The 20,230-nt window shown below is 39.5% G+C and overlaps 1 protein-coding gene across 7 annotated transcripts in view; it reads left to right on the forward strand.

Annotated features, from left to right (window-relative positions):
- The window catches only part of LOC126272722 (V-type proton ATPase 116 kDa subunit a 1), a 610,777-nt gene that overhangs the window by 535,209 nt on the left and 55,338 nt on the right, over positions 1-20,230 (forward strand). For all 7 annotated transcript variants that reach the window (XM_049975766.1, XM_049975767.1, XM_049975765.1 and 4 more), the window contains 2 exons: positions 5,049-5,261; positions 18,964-19,114. In XM_049975766.1, the coding sequence (XP_049831723.1) occupies positions 5,049-5,261; positions 18,964-19,114 (364 nt within the window). The remainder of the gene's footprint in view (positions 1-5,048; positions 5,262-18,963; positions 19,115-20,230) is intronic.

Below are 20,230 nucleotides of genomic sequence, written 5' to 3' on the forward strand. Positions count from 1 at the left end.
GCAGTCACAAACCACCAGTCCATAATTTAGCAGAATTTCATGATCTGTGCACAGACATCTGGTACCACATGCCTTTGGAAACCTACCAAGGACTTCTCAGATCTGTGCCACGCAGAATTGCTGCTGTATTGTAAGGCGGACCACCTCACTATTAAGGAGGTGGGAATAATGTTCCGGACCGTCATCGTGTACTGATTGTTTTGGAACAATCAACAATGTCTAATGTTCTGCAAGTGTTTTTCAAACAGATATTAGCAACTTTTTCACCAAAGATGACTTATAGTTTGGGAAGAGTTACCATCTTCCCTGAAGTTTCACTGCTGCTCATAAAGAAATTTGAGGGATTGGATGATAGAATGCAGAGTGCACTTTCACAGCTAATTTACACTTGCCGTTTTCAGTTCACCACGATTTTCTTACAGGCAGGTAACAACTTCACAGTGGCTTCACAATGAAGCTTCTGTATGAAAATTCTGGGATAGAAACAATGGACAATAATGAGTAAAGGCAACCCCTCAACTATTACTGGCCGATGCGTGGTGAACAAACACATGTAACAGTGCAGACACATTCTATCTTTCGAACTAACACTATTTTTCTAGTTCAAGGAAAGAAATTTCTTATGTCTACAGTAAAGGTAAATGGTTTACAAAAGAATATAAGTATGAATATGTCAAATTAATACTAAACAATCAAAACTGAAAAAAGTTGGAACAATTTAGCACATTATGTTTTAACACTTTGGGACCAGCAGGTTAGAACAATATCAGCCCTAGGAAACTGGCCATTTATGTAATTACTTAAAGCATTATTGCCACATATGAATGAATTCAACAATGTTATGAAAAGGATAGTTGCTACTCACCATGCTGAGTCGCAAATAGGCACAATAAAAAGATTGTTACAAAATGCCCAACAAGGCTACCATCAGAGATACGTAAGACTGCAGTCTCTAGCTGCTGAGGCCACACTGTGAGCAGATGTGTGTGACTGGAGATGCAGTTGGGTGGTGGGGGTAAGGAGTAGGGTGGGATGTGTGGAGGGAGGTGGAGAGAGGGTAGGGCAGCTACAGAAAAGACACCATCCTATGCCAACTTATTCATGGGCCATTTAGAGGAATCCTTACTAAACACATAGAATCTCAGACCCCCTCACTTGGTTCAGATTCATTGATGACCTCATCATGATCTGGATTGAGAGAGAGCACACCCTATCTCTATTCCTCCAGAACCGCAACACTCATTCACTGTACCTGGTCCTGCTCAACCCAACAAGCCACCTTCCTCAGTGTTGACCTCCACTCTAAAGATGGCTACATCAGTACCTCCATCCGTATCAGACTTACCAACCACCAGTAATACTTCCAATTCAACAGCTGCCACCCATTCCATACCAAGAAGTCCCTTCCATACAACCAAGCCATCTGTGACTATTGCATCTGTAATGACAAGCAGTCCCTCTCAAAATACACCGAGGGATAGAAAATTCTGGGATAGAAACAAAGGACAATAATGTGTAAAGGCAACCCCTCAACTATTACTGGCTGATGCCTGGTGAACAAACACACGTAACAGTGCAGAGACATTCTATCTTTCGAACTAACGCTATTTTTCTAGTTATGAGGCCTCAACCTTCTACAAAAACAGGTCTTCCATGCCTTATCTCTCCAGTCAACCACCACCTCCCAGAGTCCCACCATCTGGCCACTGTGGAGCATTCTGCTCATGACTTAGTACCACTCAGGAATGAAACAACTGAAACACATTCTCTATCAGATTTTTGACTACCTTTCATTGTGGCCAGAAATGAGGAATGTACTACCCACTATCCTTTCCACCCCACCCACAGTGGGATTCCACCTACCAGATCTACACAATATCTGCATCCATCCCTATACACCTCCTGCTCCCAACCCCCTTGCCTCATGTCTCATATCCTTGTAATAGAACTAGATGCAAGACCTGTCCCGTACATCCTCCCACCACTAACACCACCACCACCACCACCACCACCACCACCAACACCTACTCTCGTCCAGTCATAAGCATCACCTATCCCATAAAAGGCAGGGCTACCTGTGAAACCAGTCATGTGACTTAAAGCTAAGCTGCAACCACTGTGCTGCATTCGACTTGGGCATGACAACTAATGAACTGTCTGTCCGCATGATTCGGCACTGACAAACTGTGGCCAAGAAATGGCTGGACCACTCATTCCTGAGTATGTCTCCCAACACAACGTTCTTTATTTCAGTGACTGCTTCACAGCCTGTGTCATCTGGATCTTACCCACCAACACTAGCTTTTCTGAACTGCCCATGTAGGAACTCCCCCTGCAATATAATCCTACATTGCAATAACCCTCCTGGCCTCGGCCTTGGTTTGCCTTTGTACTTATTCTCTCACCCCTTTCCTGTTCCTATTCCAGCACTACATAGTCCTCAATTTCACCAACACAACAATAATCTTTTTACTTCTCTCCATTTCAGATACCCCCCCCCCCCCCCCCCCCCCCGCCTCCCGTCTCATTCTAACCTCCTGACTGCACCTAACTGCCCTACCCTCTCTCCACCTTGTCCTTGTATACTCCCATAAGCCAGCACTTTAATGCCCCCCACCCCTACCCTGCTATCCTCCCCCTCCCTGCCCAGCCCGATCCTTACCCCACCACCTGATTGTGTCTCCCATCATGCACAACTGCTTGCAGTGTAGCCTCATCAACCAGAGACTTTCATAATACTCAAATATGAACGAATTGTACATAACATATCTGACTGAGAACAGTACCCACCAGTACTTGTATAAGTTTATACTGTACTGATAAGCTGTTCCAGTAATGACTGAACAATTAAAAGAAAAAAAAAAATGGCAGGCAGTGAGTTAGTGATCGTCTACAAGCTGATATGAGAAAATCTGATTTATTTGAAGCTGACAAAGAGATGTGTTTAATAGACTTATCTTGCTGTGTATTGTTTCACTTCATAAAATGGCAGAAAAATCTTTCATTGTTTGAGTATTGTCAGAGTATGAATTTCTCTCTCTTAAATCTTTATATGTCCCTCCTTGTAGTAGATCATCACATGGACTTCAGCTGTTGAGCATGAAATGAAAATTAAAACACCTGCATCAATATCTTTTGCATTTAATTAATTTATGCAACCAATTTTGGCACTTGTTACTCCATATTAAGGCTCCTGCGTAAAAACAAAAATGACAATGCAGACAAGACTACATACATACTAGTGAAAGGATGAGCCAAAAATTGAGAGCAATAATATCCTAGCACATTTACAGTAAATATTTGTCAACAGCCAAATTGTACAGGATGTTGCATCAATGTTAGCGAAAAAAACTAAAATTTGTAACTAATATAACTCACAGAAACAAATTACCACTACACAAACATAATGTAAATATATTATGAAATCTAGATGAGTCCAATAATTTGATACTCTGTCTGTAAATAGTTCACTTAATAGGAGAGACAGTCAATAAATAATGCAACACTTTTTTTTCTGAATTTTTATTCAGGGTTCTAGTACACCATATCTCACTTGTTTGGCTACAAAACCCTATTTTTCCGCCTAATCTCCATTCATTGTGACAGCCTTACACTGCCTTACTGGGAGGGCCTGTATGCTCATATAATAACACTCTACTGGTCAACATTGGAGCGAACATCTTGCCAGATTGGTAACCTCCATGTACTTCGTCCCACAGAGTGCATCCTTCATTGGGCCAAACAGATGGAAGTCGGAAGATGCGAGAACTGGGCTGTAGGTGGATGAATGTGAACAGGCCAGTGAAGTTTTGTAAGCTCCTCCTGGGTGCACTGACTTGTAAGAGGCTTTGTGTTGTCATGGAGAAAGAGAAGTTAGTCCGCGTCTTTGTGACAATGAAGACATTAAAATTTCAACATTGCAGGAGTCACAGCTGTTTGTAACTGGCTGGCACACAGGAGAGTGGACAGGTTTGCATGACTTTATTGGAGTGATGACAGACACGTTGCCCAATAACTCACCATGCTTCTGTTCACTGCCAGGTCTCCCTTGGCTTTCTGCCAGTGCCTATGAATATCTGCTATGCTATGGTCTTCCCCCAAAAGAAACTCATTGGTAGCTCTTGGTTGGGATGCATCTCCATTACAGATGCCATTTTGAAGGCTCCATAGCATGCCACCACATATTGAAACTTCATGAGACTGTAGGGGCTGAAATGGGAATATTGCACATTGCCCCACAACAATTCCCACATTTTTTGAACCAAAATGGGCCGAGATAAAAAATGTGTGGCATTTCTTATTGAATGTCCTGAAGTAAGCCCACACATAAATAAAAAATCATAAATAAATTAAATGAAAAAGACATGGCTGCAGGTTATTCAATTTTAATGTCATGTCTGTGTTAATGTCCATTTAAATAATAGCATGCAGTAGACATGAAAACTAAATTTAGGATTCCTTTGAACAAATACAGCCCTGGCATGTGAAAGTTTGTAGTTCATTATTTATGTTCCCTAATTGAAAGTGTGTCTTGTTTACCGGTTATTCTATTTACATTTAAAACCCTTCTCCTCCTCCTCCTCCTCCTCCTCCATGAGTAATCACTGCAAAAACTTGCATTAGACAGGGCTTGTATTGAATCCTTTAGCAGTTTACATTCATGTACTGAACATTCCCAATGCTGCCAGCTACTAAATGATTTTTAAATTTGTGATAGTACAAACTTGTATTACAAAGAACAACCAAATTGTTAAAATACATGCTGATTATTTCAGATGATTATAGTGAAAGACAAAACACTGTGTTTAGTTCATATTATGTTGCTTGAATTTTTAGGACAAATATTGATCTCAAGATCCCATTATGCCTGCAGTTAATTTTATTTATCTATCCACTTTTTTTCCATTGAAATGCAAATATAGCATCCATGGCCTGGTTAGGAAACATTATTGTTAATAATTGGGTGTATTGATATTGTTCTCTAGCCTAGCTTTTGTTTTCTCTCCAATGTTTTGTCTTCTATCACAATATATTCATACAATTTTCAGGTTCTCAACCAGACACAGGACCACAGGCAACGAGTGTTAGTAGGTGTGGCTCGAGAATTAAACAACTGGATGGTAATGGTACGCAAAATGAAAGCTATCTACCATACTCTGAATAGTTTCAATATGGATGTAACGAACAAGTGCCTTATTGCGGAGTGCTGGGTACCTGTGAGTGACCTCCCAAAGCTGAGGAAAGCACTTCAAGATGGTTCAGTAAGTATTGAAATGCTATACACTATTACTAAGTAATAATAATAAAGATTTTATTGTCTTTAGGCCATTACAGCAATTGACAACGTCAAATGAAGTTAAAATTTATAATACACTGTGATAAGGTATTGACTACTGAAATATTTTAGCTTATATTACAATAAACGTACAGTGGGTCATCTGTTGGATTACTGCATTTTACAGTTGAAGAATTCATTGATATCATAGAACGGGTGGGCAATAAACCATTCATGCAGTCTTTCTTTGAATGTATGTCCAGGAAGATCCTGTATGGCATGTGGCAGCTTATTAAATAGTTTGTGCCCTGTGACTTAATAGCTATTTATTGATTTTGATAGTCTGTGGTAAGGCATGTATATGTGTTTGATGCTTCTTCTGTTGTAAAAATGTACATTTTCTCTATGTATCACATCTTGTAGGTTCTTCTTCGTAAAGATTAAGACATTGTATATATAGAGGTTTATTACAGTCATAACTTTTTGTTTAGTAAATAAGGGTTTGCAGTGGGCCTTATGTGAAGAATTTGTAACTATCCTAATGGCTTTCTTGTGCAATAATAGGATGTCATGTATATGACTACAGTTACCCCACAAGATAATGCCATAGGATATTGTACTTTGGAAAAATGCAAAATAAGATGATCTGATGTATGTTTCAGGTACACAATTTCTGAGTTGTCTTAATAAATAAATTACTCTAGATAGCTTACTACTAATATAGTTTACATGTTGGCCCCAGGATAACTTTTCGTCTAAATAAACTCCCAGGAATTTAACAGAACTAGGGTCATCAGATAGTGGCTTCTCTCTTAGAGTGAAGATTACCTGCTGAGTTTTATTTTCATTTAGCAGGAAACCATTTGCTCTGAACCAATATGCTGCATGAGTGAGTGTATTTTCAGCACAGGTTTTAAGATCATTAAGATTGTTACTGCTATGAAGAAAAGTCATATCATCTGCATACAATACAGTGGTGGATCTAATAAACGAGGGGAGGTCATTGATCATTATCAGAAACAGGAAGGGCCCCAGTACAGATCCTGAGGCACACCTACTTTAACATTTTCTATGTTTGACATTTTCTTACCAACACAAACTACCTGTTTACAGTTATTGAGATAAGCTTTTAATAGTGTGAGACTAGTTTCTGTAGAAGGCCATGCTTAGATCACAGAATGAGACCTGAGCAAAGCCTTTGTTCTCAAAAACTTTGAGGATGTAACTGACTACCGTGTTGATTGCATTAATGGTTGACAGATTCTTCCTAAACCCGTATTGTGTAGCATTAATTATTCCTAGGTTCTCAAAGTGAGATGATAATTGTTGGTACATGATGAATTCTATTACCTTGGAGAATGCGGGTACTTTTGAAATAGGCCTGTAACTAGATGGAGAGTCTGTATATCCCTTTTTGTATACTGGGACGACCCTAGCCAGTTTTAACTCATCAGGAAAATATCCCTCAAGTAAGCACTTGTTTATACAATGGGTTAAAGGGTACAGAATGCAATCACACACTTTTTTTAGCAGGTTGCATGATATGCCATATATATCTAAGCTATCAGATGATCTCAGTTGTTTTATGACCCCTTGTACATATCTAGGCGTTTCTTCGGAGAAGGTTAGCACGCTTGTATTTAGTGACTGTCCACCCCAATTTTGGGAGAGTAACTCTGATGGAATAATGTCTGGTTTGATAATTGCGTCTCCTATTTCTTTCACTGAATTAATAAAAAAACTCATTGAGTGTTTGTGGTGGGATATTAATTTTGTCTTTTTTAGTATCTGTGGCAGCACTGTTAATTACTTTCCAAGCGGTTTTGCATTTTTTGGTGGAATTATGTATGCTGTTGGCACTGTAGGTTTTTTTGGCTTGCAGGATAGCTTTTTTGTATTCATTCCTGCATTCCACATAAACTGATTTAGCACAGTCAGACTTTATACTATTTTATATGTTGTACAGTAACAAAACTTGTTTCTTTAGATATGTCAGCTGTTTAGTGTACCATATATTTTGTCTGTTTTGAGATCTGGATTTGTGGCTGCTGTCCATTATTTTGATTTTCTTTATGAAAATACTATAGTTAAATAGGGTCAAGAATGCATTAAAAAATCTATCAAATATTATTTTGGCTGCCAGGTCATTACTTGATGTGTAATGTCCATCAACACTACAATGGCCAAACCAGTCTCTGTCAGCAAGGAAATTACGAAATGTGTTAATTTTATCCTCAGTTATGGGTCTGGTAATCACAACTGCTGGGATAGGTCTGTTTGCATTGCTCCTATTGAGGGTAATTTTACTTGCATAGTTTAGAGATACGGAGTCATGGTCAGAGAATGGGAACACTGCAACTTCGCATGTGTTTTCAGTGGTCTTGAAGTTTACAAAGATGTTATCTAAACATGCTTTGTTTCTTGTGGGCCTGTTATTAACATGATGTAAATTGTATTGTCTTAGTAAGTTTTCCAGATCTGCAACACTACCCTTACATTTAGTAACATCAAAATCGGCATTCAAATCACCTCCTATTGCAATATCATAGTGTAGCCATTTAATATTACTTAATTCACTCAATAGCATGTTCATTTTTTTCTAAAAATATGTTAATGCTTCCCTTTGGTGATCTGTACGTGGATACTACTATTAGCTTGACTATTAATGATTATACCCATAACTTCAAAGTGCTGTTCATCACACAAGGAATTTAGGCCTAGTTTGGTTATTGTACAATTGAGTGACTGGTTGGAATAAATTGCCACACCACCTCTAATGTGCTCTTTCCTACAGTAGCTGTTTACTATACTAAAATTGTCAAATTTGGCAACTGCAAGTTCATTCTCATTAGCCCAGTGTTCACTCAGACAAAAAATATCGAACTGGTTATCAAGACCAAACTCATTTATGATAAGTTCTTTATCTTTCAGCCTTGAACGTTAAGGTAACATATTTTAAGATCCATGCTCTTATTGCTAACACACTGAACACTATGGTGATTGGTTTTCGAACCTTTTTCAGGGCTTATCTTCTGGATTTCTGCCTCTTGTTGCCTTTTACTAAAAAATTGTTCACTCGAAGTGGTAGCACATCTACTGTTGTATGCCTACTCTTCCCTCCTTGTGATGATATTGTAGATGAGGCTGCTACTACAGGAATTGATGGAACTGCTGTTATGGTGTGTGGAGGCACTGTTGTGGCATCTGGTGACTGAGGAGATAAGGTGAATGCTCCTTCTTCTGCTGCTGTTGAATCTTGCTGGTGAAGTGCGATAGGTGGTGGTGGTGGTGGTGGTGGTGCTGCTGCTGCTATAGGCATTGTTGTGGCAACTGGTGACAGTGGAGATTTGGATGTTGCTTCATCTTCTGCTGCTGTTGAATCCTGTATATGAAGTGTGGTAGGCACTGCTGCTACAGTGTTTGTTATGTGTGTAGGTACAATTGCTGCTTCCACCTCTACTTCTACTGCTGCAATAGAAGTAACTATTTCTTTAGGCTCTGCTTGTGTCAAGCAAGGAGCAGGAAGAGCAGCAATTACTTCTTGGTTGTCAGATGCTTTCAGTATCATGCTGATGTTTTGGCACAGAATCTTCTTGCCTCTGTTATTAAGGTGCATGCCATGTCTCATGTAACAGTCTCTTTGCAAGGAGTCCATACTTATAAAATATGCATTTTGGTAGGCCCTGCAAATCTTTGAGTATTGCCTGTTTGCTTTTATGATTTCCACATTCACACATGACCATTCCGAAAGGTCATGCCTATGTGGAATTCCGACGACAAAAACTGATTTCTCTTGTGTTGAATTTAGTATTGCTTTAAGGTTTCGTGTTGCACTGTGGAGGTCGTTTTTATATACATTATTGGCTCCAGCTATGATGACAATATGACGATCATTTTCAGTTTCTATGTTTCTAATGAGTTCTTGGATGGGTGCACCTGGTTTGACAATACTAGTTGCTTGTATACAATGACTGTAACGTAGTATTTTTGCGATTTCATGTCCATGGCTATCAGAGAATATTTTCACTTTGAGTTTGTCTTCACATTTATTGCGGAAGTTTCTGCTCATGTGCTTGTCACTATATAGATTTGGCGTGTTGTTGTTGTCACAGTTTTCCATTGATTCCACATTTATATCTGAATCTAGGGCACGAAAACGGTTTTTTGTTACCACAGGAATTCTACAGTCACTGGGTTTCACACGACCAACCCTGTTTGGCCTAGTAAACATATGTTGCCATGTTGTTTCTGCCTGTAGGCCTATATCCACTTCAGAGCACTCGTTTATTGTAGGTAGGACACTGAAACTGCTTTTATTGCCGCAGTTCATTCCATTCATTGTATTTATCACCTTTTCGCTTCTTTCTTCTGTGATCATGCTAGTCCTGTGCTCCCAGTTCCGTGTTTTACTTGCTTTGGCGATTGGGATATTACGCGCCTTTTTTCAGTTCGACATTTTCATTTTCTAAATTTGCAATGTCTCACCTTAGCACATCTACAATTAATTGCAGGCTTGGTACATGTTCATTTAGCTTCTCTATTTCACTGTTACAATTTACGTACGTTCCGTTTTTCACCACACAACTATAACTTTTGTTTACTTTCTCACTATAAACAACTCTACCGGATGCCATGTAGTGCTATAAAGCCCTGTTGTATGATGGCTTATATCAGATGTTTCCTGGTGTTACAGACTGCAGCCAGAGAATACTTATGACTACGTAAATAATAGTTGCCTTTTGTATTATGCACCTAAAATTCAGAACTCCAAGGAACTGAAATTTAGAACATCATTGGGTACAAAATGAATATACTCAATGACACAAATGCTGTTCAGCTCTGATGATGATAGCAGTGAGACAGATAAATTTAAATTAAAGTCATGTCATGAAATTCAATAAATTCTTGCTAATGGTAGCTGAAAAAAACTGGGACAAAAATGGGCTAGCAAAAGTAGAGTCTTTAGACCTACTTATTCAGGCATTATGTACTCTACATGCATACTTCATTCTTATGAAATCAACTTTTAAAGAGGTCACTAAAACATTTGCTCATTGGAAGACTGTAACTATTATGGAGATGGTGGTGCTAAAATTACATCAAAAGGTAAATTTACTTCAGAAAAGCATTTAGTTTTGTTATTTGCGTGTGCAGTGCACCGTTATTGGCATCTCTGGCTAAGAAGGGGACTGAGTTGGTTTAACTATTGGGACCCTTTCACGTGGGAGGCCATACATAAAGACGCAGTGAGCTGAAGCAATTTGCTTTACATTGAACCTTATGCATATAGATGTGACTGTTAGAGATATTGCAAAAGTTAAATTAACCCTTTCTTAGATCAACGATTGAATTGAAACTTAGAGCCCATTCCTACATGTTCTGTGCAGGTTTCTCACTGAATCAGTCCTTTGAGCTGTTATTGTAGCTCAGTTTAATTCTTTCAAAGATGCAAACAGGCTTCTTATGTGGCTCTGTAGCTAACCTACTTTAAATAAATCCCAGGATCTCTTTACAGTACATTTATAGACAAAGAACTTCAAATAGTTAATAACCATGCTGCTAACCAGCTATAACATTAAATTCACATAAAAGAGAGCATGGATTGCACAGGGATGAGGTCTGAATTGCATACTAATGCCAGTTGACTAGCTTGGAATGCAACAGAAATCTTTATTCCAACTTATATAACTTTGGAACTATTTGGACATTTTCGAGAAATTAATTATTGTCTTTTATATTCTGATATAAGTACTTTACTGAATGTTGGTATGATAGTAGCAAAGCCTTCATCTACATCTACATGACTACTCTGCAATTCACATTTAAGTGCTTGGCAGAGGGTTCATCGAACCACAATCATACTATCTCTCTACTATTCCACTCCCGAACAGCGAGCGGGAAAAACGAACACCTAAACCTTTCTGTTCGAGCTCTGATTTCTCTTATTTTATTTTGATGATCATTCCTACCTATGTAGGTTGGGCTCAACAAAATATTTTCGCATTCGGAAGAGAAAGTTGGTGACTGAAATTTCGTAAAAAGGTCTCGCCGCGACGAAAAACGTCTATGCTGTAATGACTTCCATCCCAACTCGTGTATCATATCTGCCACACTCTCTCCCCTATAACGCGATAATACAAAACGAGCTGCCCTTCTTTGCACCCTCTCGATGTCCTCCGTCAATCACACCTGGTAAGGATCCCACACCGCGCAGCAATATTCTAACAGAGGACGAACGAGTGTAGTGTAAGCTGTCTCTTTAGTGGACTTGTTGCATCTTCTAAGTGTCCTGCCAATGAAACGCAACCTTTGGCTCGTCTTCCCGACAATATTATCTATGTGGTCCTCCCAACTGAAGTTGTTTGTAATTTTAACACCCAGGTACTTAGTTGAATTGACAGCCTTGAGAATTGTACTATTTATCGAGTAATCGAATTCCAACGGATTTCTTTTGGAACTCATGTGAATCATCTCACACTTTTTGTTATTTAGCGTCAACTGCCACCTGACACACCATACAGCAATCTTTTCTAAATCGCTTTGCAGCTGATACTGGTCTTCGGATGACCTTACTAGACGGTAAATTACAGCATCATCTGCTAACAACCTAATAGAACTGCTCAGATTGTCACCCAGGTCATTTATATAGATCAGGAACAGTAGAGGTCCCAGGACGCTTCCCTGGGGAACACCTGATATCACTTCAGTTTTACTCGATGATTTGCCGTCTATTACTACGAACTGCGACCTTCCTGACAGGAAATCACGAATCCAGTCGCACAACTGAGACGATACCCCATAGCTCCGCAGCTTGATTAGAAGTCGCTTGTGAGGAACGGTGTCAAAAGCTTTCCGGAAATCTAGAAATACGGAATCAACTTGAGATCCCCTGTCGATAGCGGCCATTACTTCGTGCGAATAAAGAGCTAGCTGCGTTGCACAAGAGCGATGTTTTCTGAAGCCATGCTGATTACGTGTCAATAGATCGTTCCCTTCGAGGTGATTCATAATGTTTGAATACAGTATATGCTCCAAAACCCTACTGCAAACCGACGTCAATGATATAGGTCTGTAGTTAAATGGATTACTCCTACTACCCTTCTTGAACACTGGTGCGACCTGCGCAATTTTCCAATCTGTAGGTACAGATCTATCGGTGAGCGAGCGGTTGTATATGAGTGCTAAGTAGGGAGCTATAGTATCAGCGTAATCTGAAAGGAACCTAATCGGTATACAATCTGGACCTGAAGACTTGCCCGTATCAAGCGATTTGAGTTGCTTCGCAACCCCTAAGGTATCTACTTCTAAGAAACTCATGCTAGCAGATGTTCATGTTTCAAATTCTGGAATATTCCATTCGTCTTCCCTGGTGAAGGAATTTCGGAAAACTGCGTTCAATAACTCCGCTTTAGCGGCGCAGTCGTCGATAACAGTACCATCGGCACTGCGCAGCGAAGGTATTGACTGCGTCTTGCCGCTTGTGTACTTTACATACGACCAGAATTTCTTCGGATTTTCTACCAAATTTCGAGACAATGTTTCGTTGTGGAACCTATTAAAGGCATCTCGCATCGAAGTACGTGCCAAATTTCGCGCGTCTGTAAATTTTAGCCCATCTTCAGGATTTCGCGTTCTTCTGAACTTCGCATGCTTTTTCCGTTGCCTCTGCAACAGCGTTCGGACCTTTTTTGTGTACCACGGGGGATCCGTTCCATCTCTTACCAATTTATGAGGTATGAATATCTCAATTGCTGTTGCTACTATATCTTTGAATTTGAGCCACATCTCGTCTACATTCGCATAGTCAGTTCGGAAGGAATGGAAATTGTCTTTTAGGAAGGCTTCTAGTGGTACTTTATCCGCTTTTTTAAATAAAATTATTTTGCGTTTGTTTCTGATGGATTTGGAAGAAATGGTATTGAGCCTAGCTACAATGACCTTGTGATCACTAATCCCTGTATCAGTCATGATGCTCTCTATCAGCTCTGGATTGTTTGTGGCCAAGAGGTCAAGTGTGTTTTCGCAACCATTTACAATTCGCGTGGGTTCGTGGACTAACTGCTCTAAATAATTTTCGGAGAATGCATTTAGGACAATCTCGGAAGACGTTTTGTGCCTACCACCGGTTTTGAACAAGTATTTTTGCCAACATACCGAGGGTAGGTTGAAGTCCCCACCAACTATAACCGTATGAGTGGGGTATTTATTTGTTACGAGACTCAAACTTTCTCTGAACTGTTCCGCAACTGTATCATCGGAGTCTGGGGGTCGGTAGAAGGAGCCAATTATTAACTTAATTCGGCTGTTAAGTATAACCTCCACCCACACCAATTCGCACGGAGTATCTACTTCGACTTCACTACAAGATAAACCACTACTGACAGACACCAACACTCCACCACCAATTCTGCCTAATCTATCTTTCCTGAACACCGTCTGAGACTTCGTAAAAATTTCTGCAGAACTTATTTCAGGCTTTAGCCAGCTTTCTGTACCTATAACGATATCCGCTTCTGTGCTTTCTATTAGCGCTTGAAGCTCAGGGACTTTTCCAGCGCAACTACAACAGTTTACATCTTAATAATATTTAGGGTCACATAAGCATTTAATCTGCTGAATGTGACTTTTAATAATTAATTTATAGCGAAAAGTCTTACCTTCATGGCTAAATGTTGGTAGCTCCCCAGCATTCAGAACCTCCAAGAAGGAAATCCACTTACAAATGTTGTATGTTGTTAACTGCAGAGTCCCAGTAAAGTGTTAAAATAGCGAATAAAATTGTTGTCCAAACAAATGGAATGTCACAACTTTCCCAAAGTTCTCGCAGTAAGCCAGAGCTGATCATTCATCTTCCTTTTACCAGCCTTCTATGCTCGTTCCATTTCATATCACTTTGCAGCATAACATCTTAATATGTAATCAACATGTCGATGTCAGGCAATACACACTAATACAGCATTTAAACATTGCAGCATTGTTTTTCCTACACATCTGCATTAACTTATGTTTTTCTACATTTATAGCAACCTGCCATTCATTACACAGGACAAAAATTCGGTCTGTTGTCTTTTATGCTCCTACAGTCACTTCGGAACATTTTCCCTTGCATCATAGACTGCTTTTCACCTATTTTTCAGAAGATATATGTATATAGAAAGCAAAAGTGGTCCTATTACATTTCCTTGGGGCACTTCTCATGGTAACCTTGTCTTTGGTGAACACTCACCTCCCATGATAACCCACTGGAATTGATTGTCTTCAAGCTGCTTACCTATCTGGAATCCTATTGTCAGACCTTTGTAAAATGTCTATGTTGGGGCATCATGCCATATTCTTTGGGGAAATCTAGGAATATGGAATCTGCTTGTTGCTCTTCATCCATTGTTCGCAGGACATCATGAGAGAAAAGGGCAGGTTGAGGTTTGCACAAGTGATGATTTCTAATTCTGCACTGATTTGTGGGCAGAAGCTTTTCTGCCTCTGTATCTGAACTTTAGAATATGTTAAAGAATTCTGCAGTGAACTGATGTTAATGACACAGGTATGTAATTTTGCACATCTGTTATTTTGCTGTTATTACATACATTGACTGAATGAGAACGTTGTATGAATTTGTTGTCATTCAAGACAATCAAGTTCTTGTTTTAGGGGATCACAGATAGCAGCAGGAATAGGGCTAGCATGATAGAACTAGGGTGTTGCCATGGATCTATGTGTTATGTGTACAGTATAGTATAGTCCTTTGCACAACAAAGTTGAGCATTGAAGAGAGAAAAAAGTCATTGTATGACTCCTGTAACGTGTCTGATGGAATGCATTCTGAAGTATTATGGACTTCATTGTCAATTGGAATACCAGAGGCTTCAAAAGAGTCTAAACCAAAAATATTCTGTGCTCGGGCAGAAGAAACAACCAAGAAGGAAAGATACTTTTTTGACATTGTGACAGATTTGCAACCTCCCTTGACGGGGTATTTTACTCAAAACAACAATGACAATGCTGTGCAGTAGGTCTGATGAATGGCAGTCCCTAATTGTTGTATATAAGATCACTTATTATTGAGACAGTAGCACTCACTTCCAGCTGAAATTGATTTGGAGTCCTATTAATGGTAACCTGGGGGAGTATCTGCTTCGGTTTTTCTGTGAATAGTTGGGACCAATAGACCACATTCTCAAAGTCTGCTACTGGTGTCATTTGATATAGTTTGGGGGTGAGGGTCACTCTCACAGCCATTGTCAACTTTCTCAACGTTGGAGCTGATACTGCTCTTGCAAGTAGCTCCTGATTGGTGCCCTGGTTACAGGAAGCAGAGCTTTGGTTTTCTTCTTTCTGTGAATGTTTCAAGCTGCATGAATACCTTATTCAGATGTTTATGCTGCAATATTCATGACTGTTCCTACTGGGTGAGAGGTAGCTATGGCAGCAGCAACAATGGCTGTGTTGATGATCAAGGTTTGTGACAATAAATGTCAGCTGTGTTTTGGTTTTGCCTTTGTGATCACATTGCTTACCCCAGAAAGGGCATTGGGCATAGAATGGCAACATGGAAAACCTGTTCAGCGTACTGTGGAGGAAATGAATCACACAATGAAGTTTGTACTCTCCATGCAGAAAAGTCTCTTTTTAACAGAACACTGTGCTATATCACTCTCCACTGACGAACTCAACGAATTCCAGCTATACAAGGATCCGAGTGCGTAGGAATCACTGTCTGAAGACTGGTACATCAGCTTCGATCCCAGACACAGAGGATGCAGCATTTTTTAAAAGTAATCAGTCTTCTGGCTGGTTTAATGTGTGGCCCACAACAAACTTCTTTCCTGTGCCAACCTCTTCAGCTCAGACTAGCACTTGCAAATTACACCCACAATTATTTGCTGGATGTATTCCAGTCTTCTCTTCCTCTACAACTCTAAAATTTTTACCGTCTACAGCTATAGTACCATGAAATTTATTCCTTGATGTCATCTACATCTATGTGACTACTCTGCTATTCCCAATAAAGTGACCGAGCAATGTGCCGCAGTGGTTAGCACACTGGACTCGCATTCGGGAAGATGACAGTTCAATCCCACATCCGGCCTTCCTGATTTAGGTTTTCCGTGATTTCCCTAAATCGCTCCAGGCAAATGCCGGAATGATTCCTTTGAAAGGGCATGGCTAATTTCCCTCCTCGTCCTTCCCTAATCCAATCAGACCGATGACCTCACAGTTCGGTCTCTTGACTCAAACAACCTAACCCCCAACCCAGTAAAGTGCCTGGGAGAGGGTTCAATGAACCACCTTCAAGCTGTCTCTCTACCGTTCGACTCTTGAACGTCGGGAAAAAGAGTGCTGAAATTTTCCTGTGTGAGCCCTGATATCTCTTATTTTATCATGATCATCATTTTTCCCTGTGTAGGTGGGTGCCAACAGAATGTCTTTGCAATCAGAAGAAATTTCATGAGAAGATCCTGCCGCAACGAAAAACACCTTTGTTTTAATGACTGCCACTCCAATTCACATGTCGTGCCTGTGGCACTATCTCCCCTATTTTGTGATAATACAAAATGAGCTGCCCTTCTTCAAACTTTTTCAATGTCATCTGTCATGCCCACCTGATGCGGATCCCATACCACACAGCAATACTCCAGAATAGGGTGGACCAGTGTGGTGTAAGAAGTCTCTTTAGTAAATCTGTTGCGCCTTCTAAATATTCCGCCAATGAATTGCAGTCTTTGGTTTGCTCTTCCCACAACATTATCTATGTGATTGTTCCAATTCAGGTTATTTGTAATTGTAATCCCTAAGTGTTTAGTTGAATTTACAGCTTTCAGAATTGTGTGACTTACTGTGTAATCAAAATTGAGTGGATTTATTTTAGTACTCATGTGAATAACTTCACAAATTTCTTTATTCAGGGTCAGTTGCTACTTTTTGCACCATACAGATTTCTTACCTAAATCATTTTGCAATTCATCTTGGTTATCTGATGGCTTTACAAGACAGTAAATGACAGCATCATCTGCAAACAGTCCAAGACGGCTACTCAGATTGTCTCCTGTGTCGTTAATGTAGATCAGGAACAATAGAGTGCCTCTAACACATGCTTTGGGAACACCAAATATTACTTCTGTTTTACTCAGTGACTTTCCTATTACTACGAACTGAAACCTTTCTGACAGGAAATCACAAATCCAGTCACACAACTGAGATGATATTCCATAAGCACGCAGTTTGGTTAGAAGACACTTTTGAGGAATGGTGTTGAAAGCCTTCTGGAAATCTAAAAATATGGAATCAATTTCACATTACCTGTCGATAGCACTCATTACTTCGTGAGTATAAAGAGCTAGCTGTGTTTCGCAAGAACAGTATTTTCTTAATCCGTGCTGACTATGTGTCAATAAATCGTTTTCTTCGAGGTACTTCATAATGTTCGAATACAGTGTATGTTCCAAAACGCTACTGCAAAACTGAGTGAGATGGCGCAATGGTTAGCACACTGGACTCGCATTCAGGAGGAAGATGGTTCAATTCTGCGTCCGGCCATCCTGATTTAGGTTTTCCATGATTTAAGCTGCTTTGCAACACTGAGGATATCTACTTCTATGTTTCTCATTGTGGCAGTTGTTCTTGATTGGAATTCAGGAATATTTACTTCGTCTTCTTTGATGATGGAGTTTCGAAAAGCCGTGTTTAATACCTCTGCTTTAGTGGCACTGTTTTCAGTGACTTCACCGTTGTTATCACACAGTGAAGGTATTGATTACATCTTGCCACTGGTGTGCTCTATATATGACCAGAATCTCTTTGGGTTTTCTGCCAGATTTTGAGACAGAGTTACGTTGTGGAAATTATTAAAAGCATCTCGCATTGAAGTACGCGCTATATTTTGAACTTCTGCAAAACTTTGCCAGTCTTTGGGATTTTGTATTCTTTTAAGTTTAGCATACTTTTCTCACTGCTTTTGCAACAGTGATCTGACCTGTTTTGTGTACCATTGGAGCTCAGTACCATCACTTATTAATTTATGTGGTATATATCTCTCAAATGCTGACAATACTGTCTCTTTGAAATCATTTCACAATTGATCAGATTAGGAGAGAAGACTGTGTCTTAAAAAGGTGTTAAGAGCATTTTTATCAGCTTTTTTGAATAGATATACTTTGCCTTCCTTTTTGATAGTTGTAGGTGTTACAGAATTCAGTCTTAACTGATGTCCTACCATCCTCTCCCTTCTTCTTGTCAGTGTTTTCCATATTTTCGTTTCCTCACCGATTCTGCAGAGGACCTCCTCATTCCTTACCTTATGAATCCAACTAATTTTCAATATCCTTCTGTAGCACCACATCTCAAATGCTAATTTGAACTGTGACCACCTTCTTTTTATTGTGGTCCTAATTTTTTTTTGTAATGCAGCAATTAGAGGGGGGAAGAACATTGTTTACTATCACTAAAATTACAGTTCGGCTCAAAGATGTAGCACATGAAATGTACAGAACTACTTAACATACTTCCACCAAGTATTTTTAAATTGGTCTCATTACTCCTTTTTTTTAGTTGAGTTTTTACTATTTCTAAATGTATATTATATTTTGATACTTAAATGTATAAACTCTACTATGCCCTTCATAGTGATATGTAGATGTATGTTACTGACTGTGTCTATAGACAGTAAACAAATTTATACTGTTTACTTTCAGAAAGCCTGTGGCAGTTCAATTCCATCTTTCCTCAATGCAATTGAAACATCAGAAACGCCACCAACATTCAACAGAACAAATAAATTCACTGCAGGTTTCCAGAACCTAATTGATGCATATGGAGCAATAAGTTACCAGGAGCTTAACCCAGGTAAGTACATAAATATACAGTGGTGTAACTTGGTGGAGGGCCATGGCCCTGCTTAGCTTAGATTTGGGGGGGGGGGGGGGGTATAGTGGCTAAGCTAGCCCTGTCTGTATGGTCATTGTGACTGCATATGTACTTATACAGAATTTCAGGCCAACTGAACAAATAGTAGTGATTCAAAATAGTATCGTAACATCTGATCTAAACAAATGTAATGTGAGTTACTGCTACTTTAGCCATAAGGGTTATCTTCAGCCCAAAAAAGACATACTTTATATCATCACACAAAGTTATCTTAACTACATCTTGATCGGCAAAGCAAATAGTAAGGACATTTTTATCGATAGTTGTAGAAATTCTTCAAGATTCTCTATAAATTACTGGACAAGGAGATTACATCACAACTATGATGCCATTGATTTTAGCCCTATGTAAAGGAAAGTCTGTTTTCTCAGTCAACAGGCTTCTTCAGGTAACTAACACTTCTACAACCTACTGCTTGTCTGGCTTAAGTTAATACATACTCGCTCACAGTAGAAAATCAGAGCTATAAAAAAAGAAAGAAAATGTACCACATGTTTCCCATACCTCACAGGATGTATACTTTATTCTAGATAATGAAATGGTTCCTTATTAGGTCTTCTAAATTTTTGATTTGGAGGACATTTATTTTAGATTAAATGTTTCAGCCAAGAAGTGCTGTGGTAACAGACTAACTGGCATCAGCTTCAGTATAAGGATTCCCATTGGCTCATTCCCCTCTCCTGCTACTGGTACCCCCCACCCCACAGCACTTTCCTCCTTGGTGTCAGTTCGAGGCATGACTACGCATTATTATTATTTTCATCCTATCGTAATGAAAAGTTTATACATCAAGGTAAGTTCTTGTGAGTGGTGAAATTCTTGTGAATTCAAGAAATCCTGAACTCGGACTGTCAGGCAGTGGTAAGACAATGAAGTGGAGCATGACTGTCCATATACAGATTGGATGCATCTTGTGTAATGGGCAGTGGAAATGCCTGCTGAGTTCCTACTGACAAGGAATTATTGTAGATTGTAACATATATAAAGGTACTCCCCAAACTTAAATCAAAACAGCATAATTCATTGCTGTGAAAG

This window comes from Schistocerca gregaria, chromosome 5, assembly GCF_023897955.1.
Source record: "Schistocerca gregaria isolate iqSchGreg1 chromosome 5, iqSchGreg1.2, whole genome shotgun sequence".
NCBI lineage: Eukaryota > Metazoa > Arthropoda > Insecta > Orthoptera > Acrididae > Schistocerca > Schistocerca gregaria.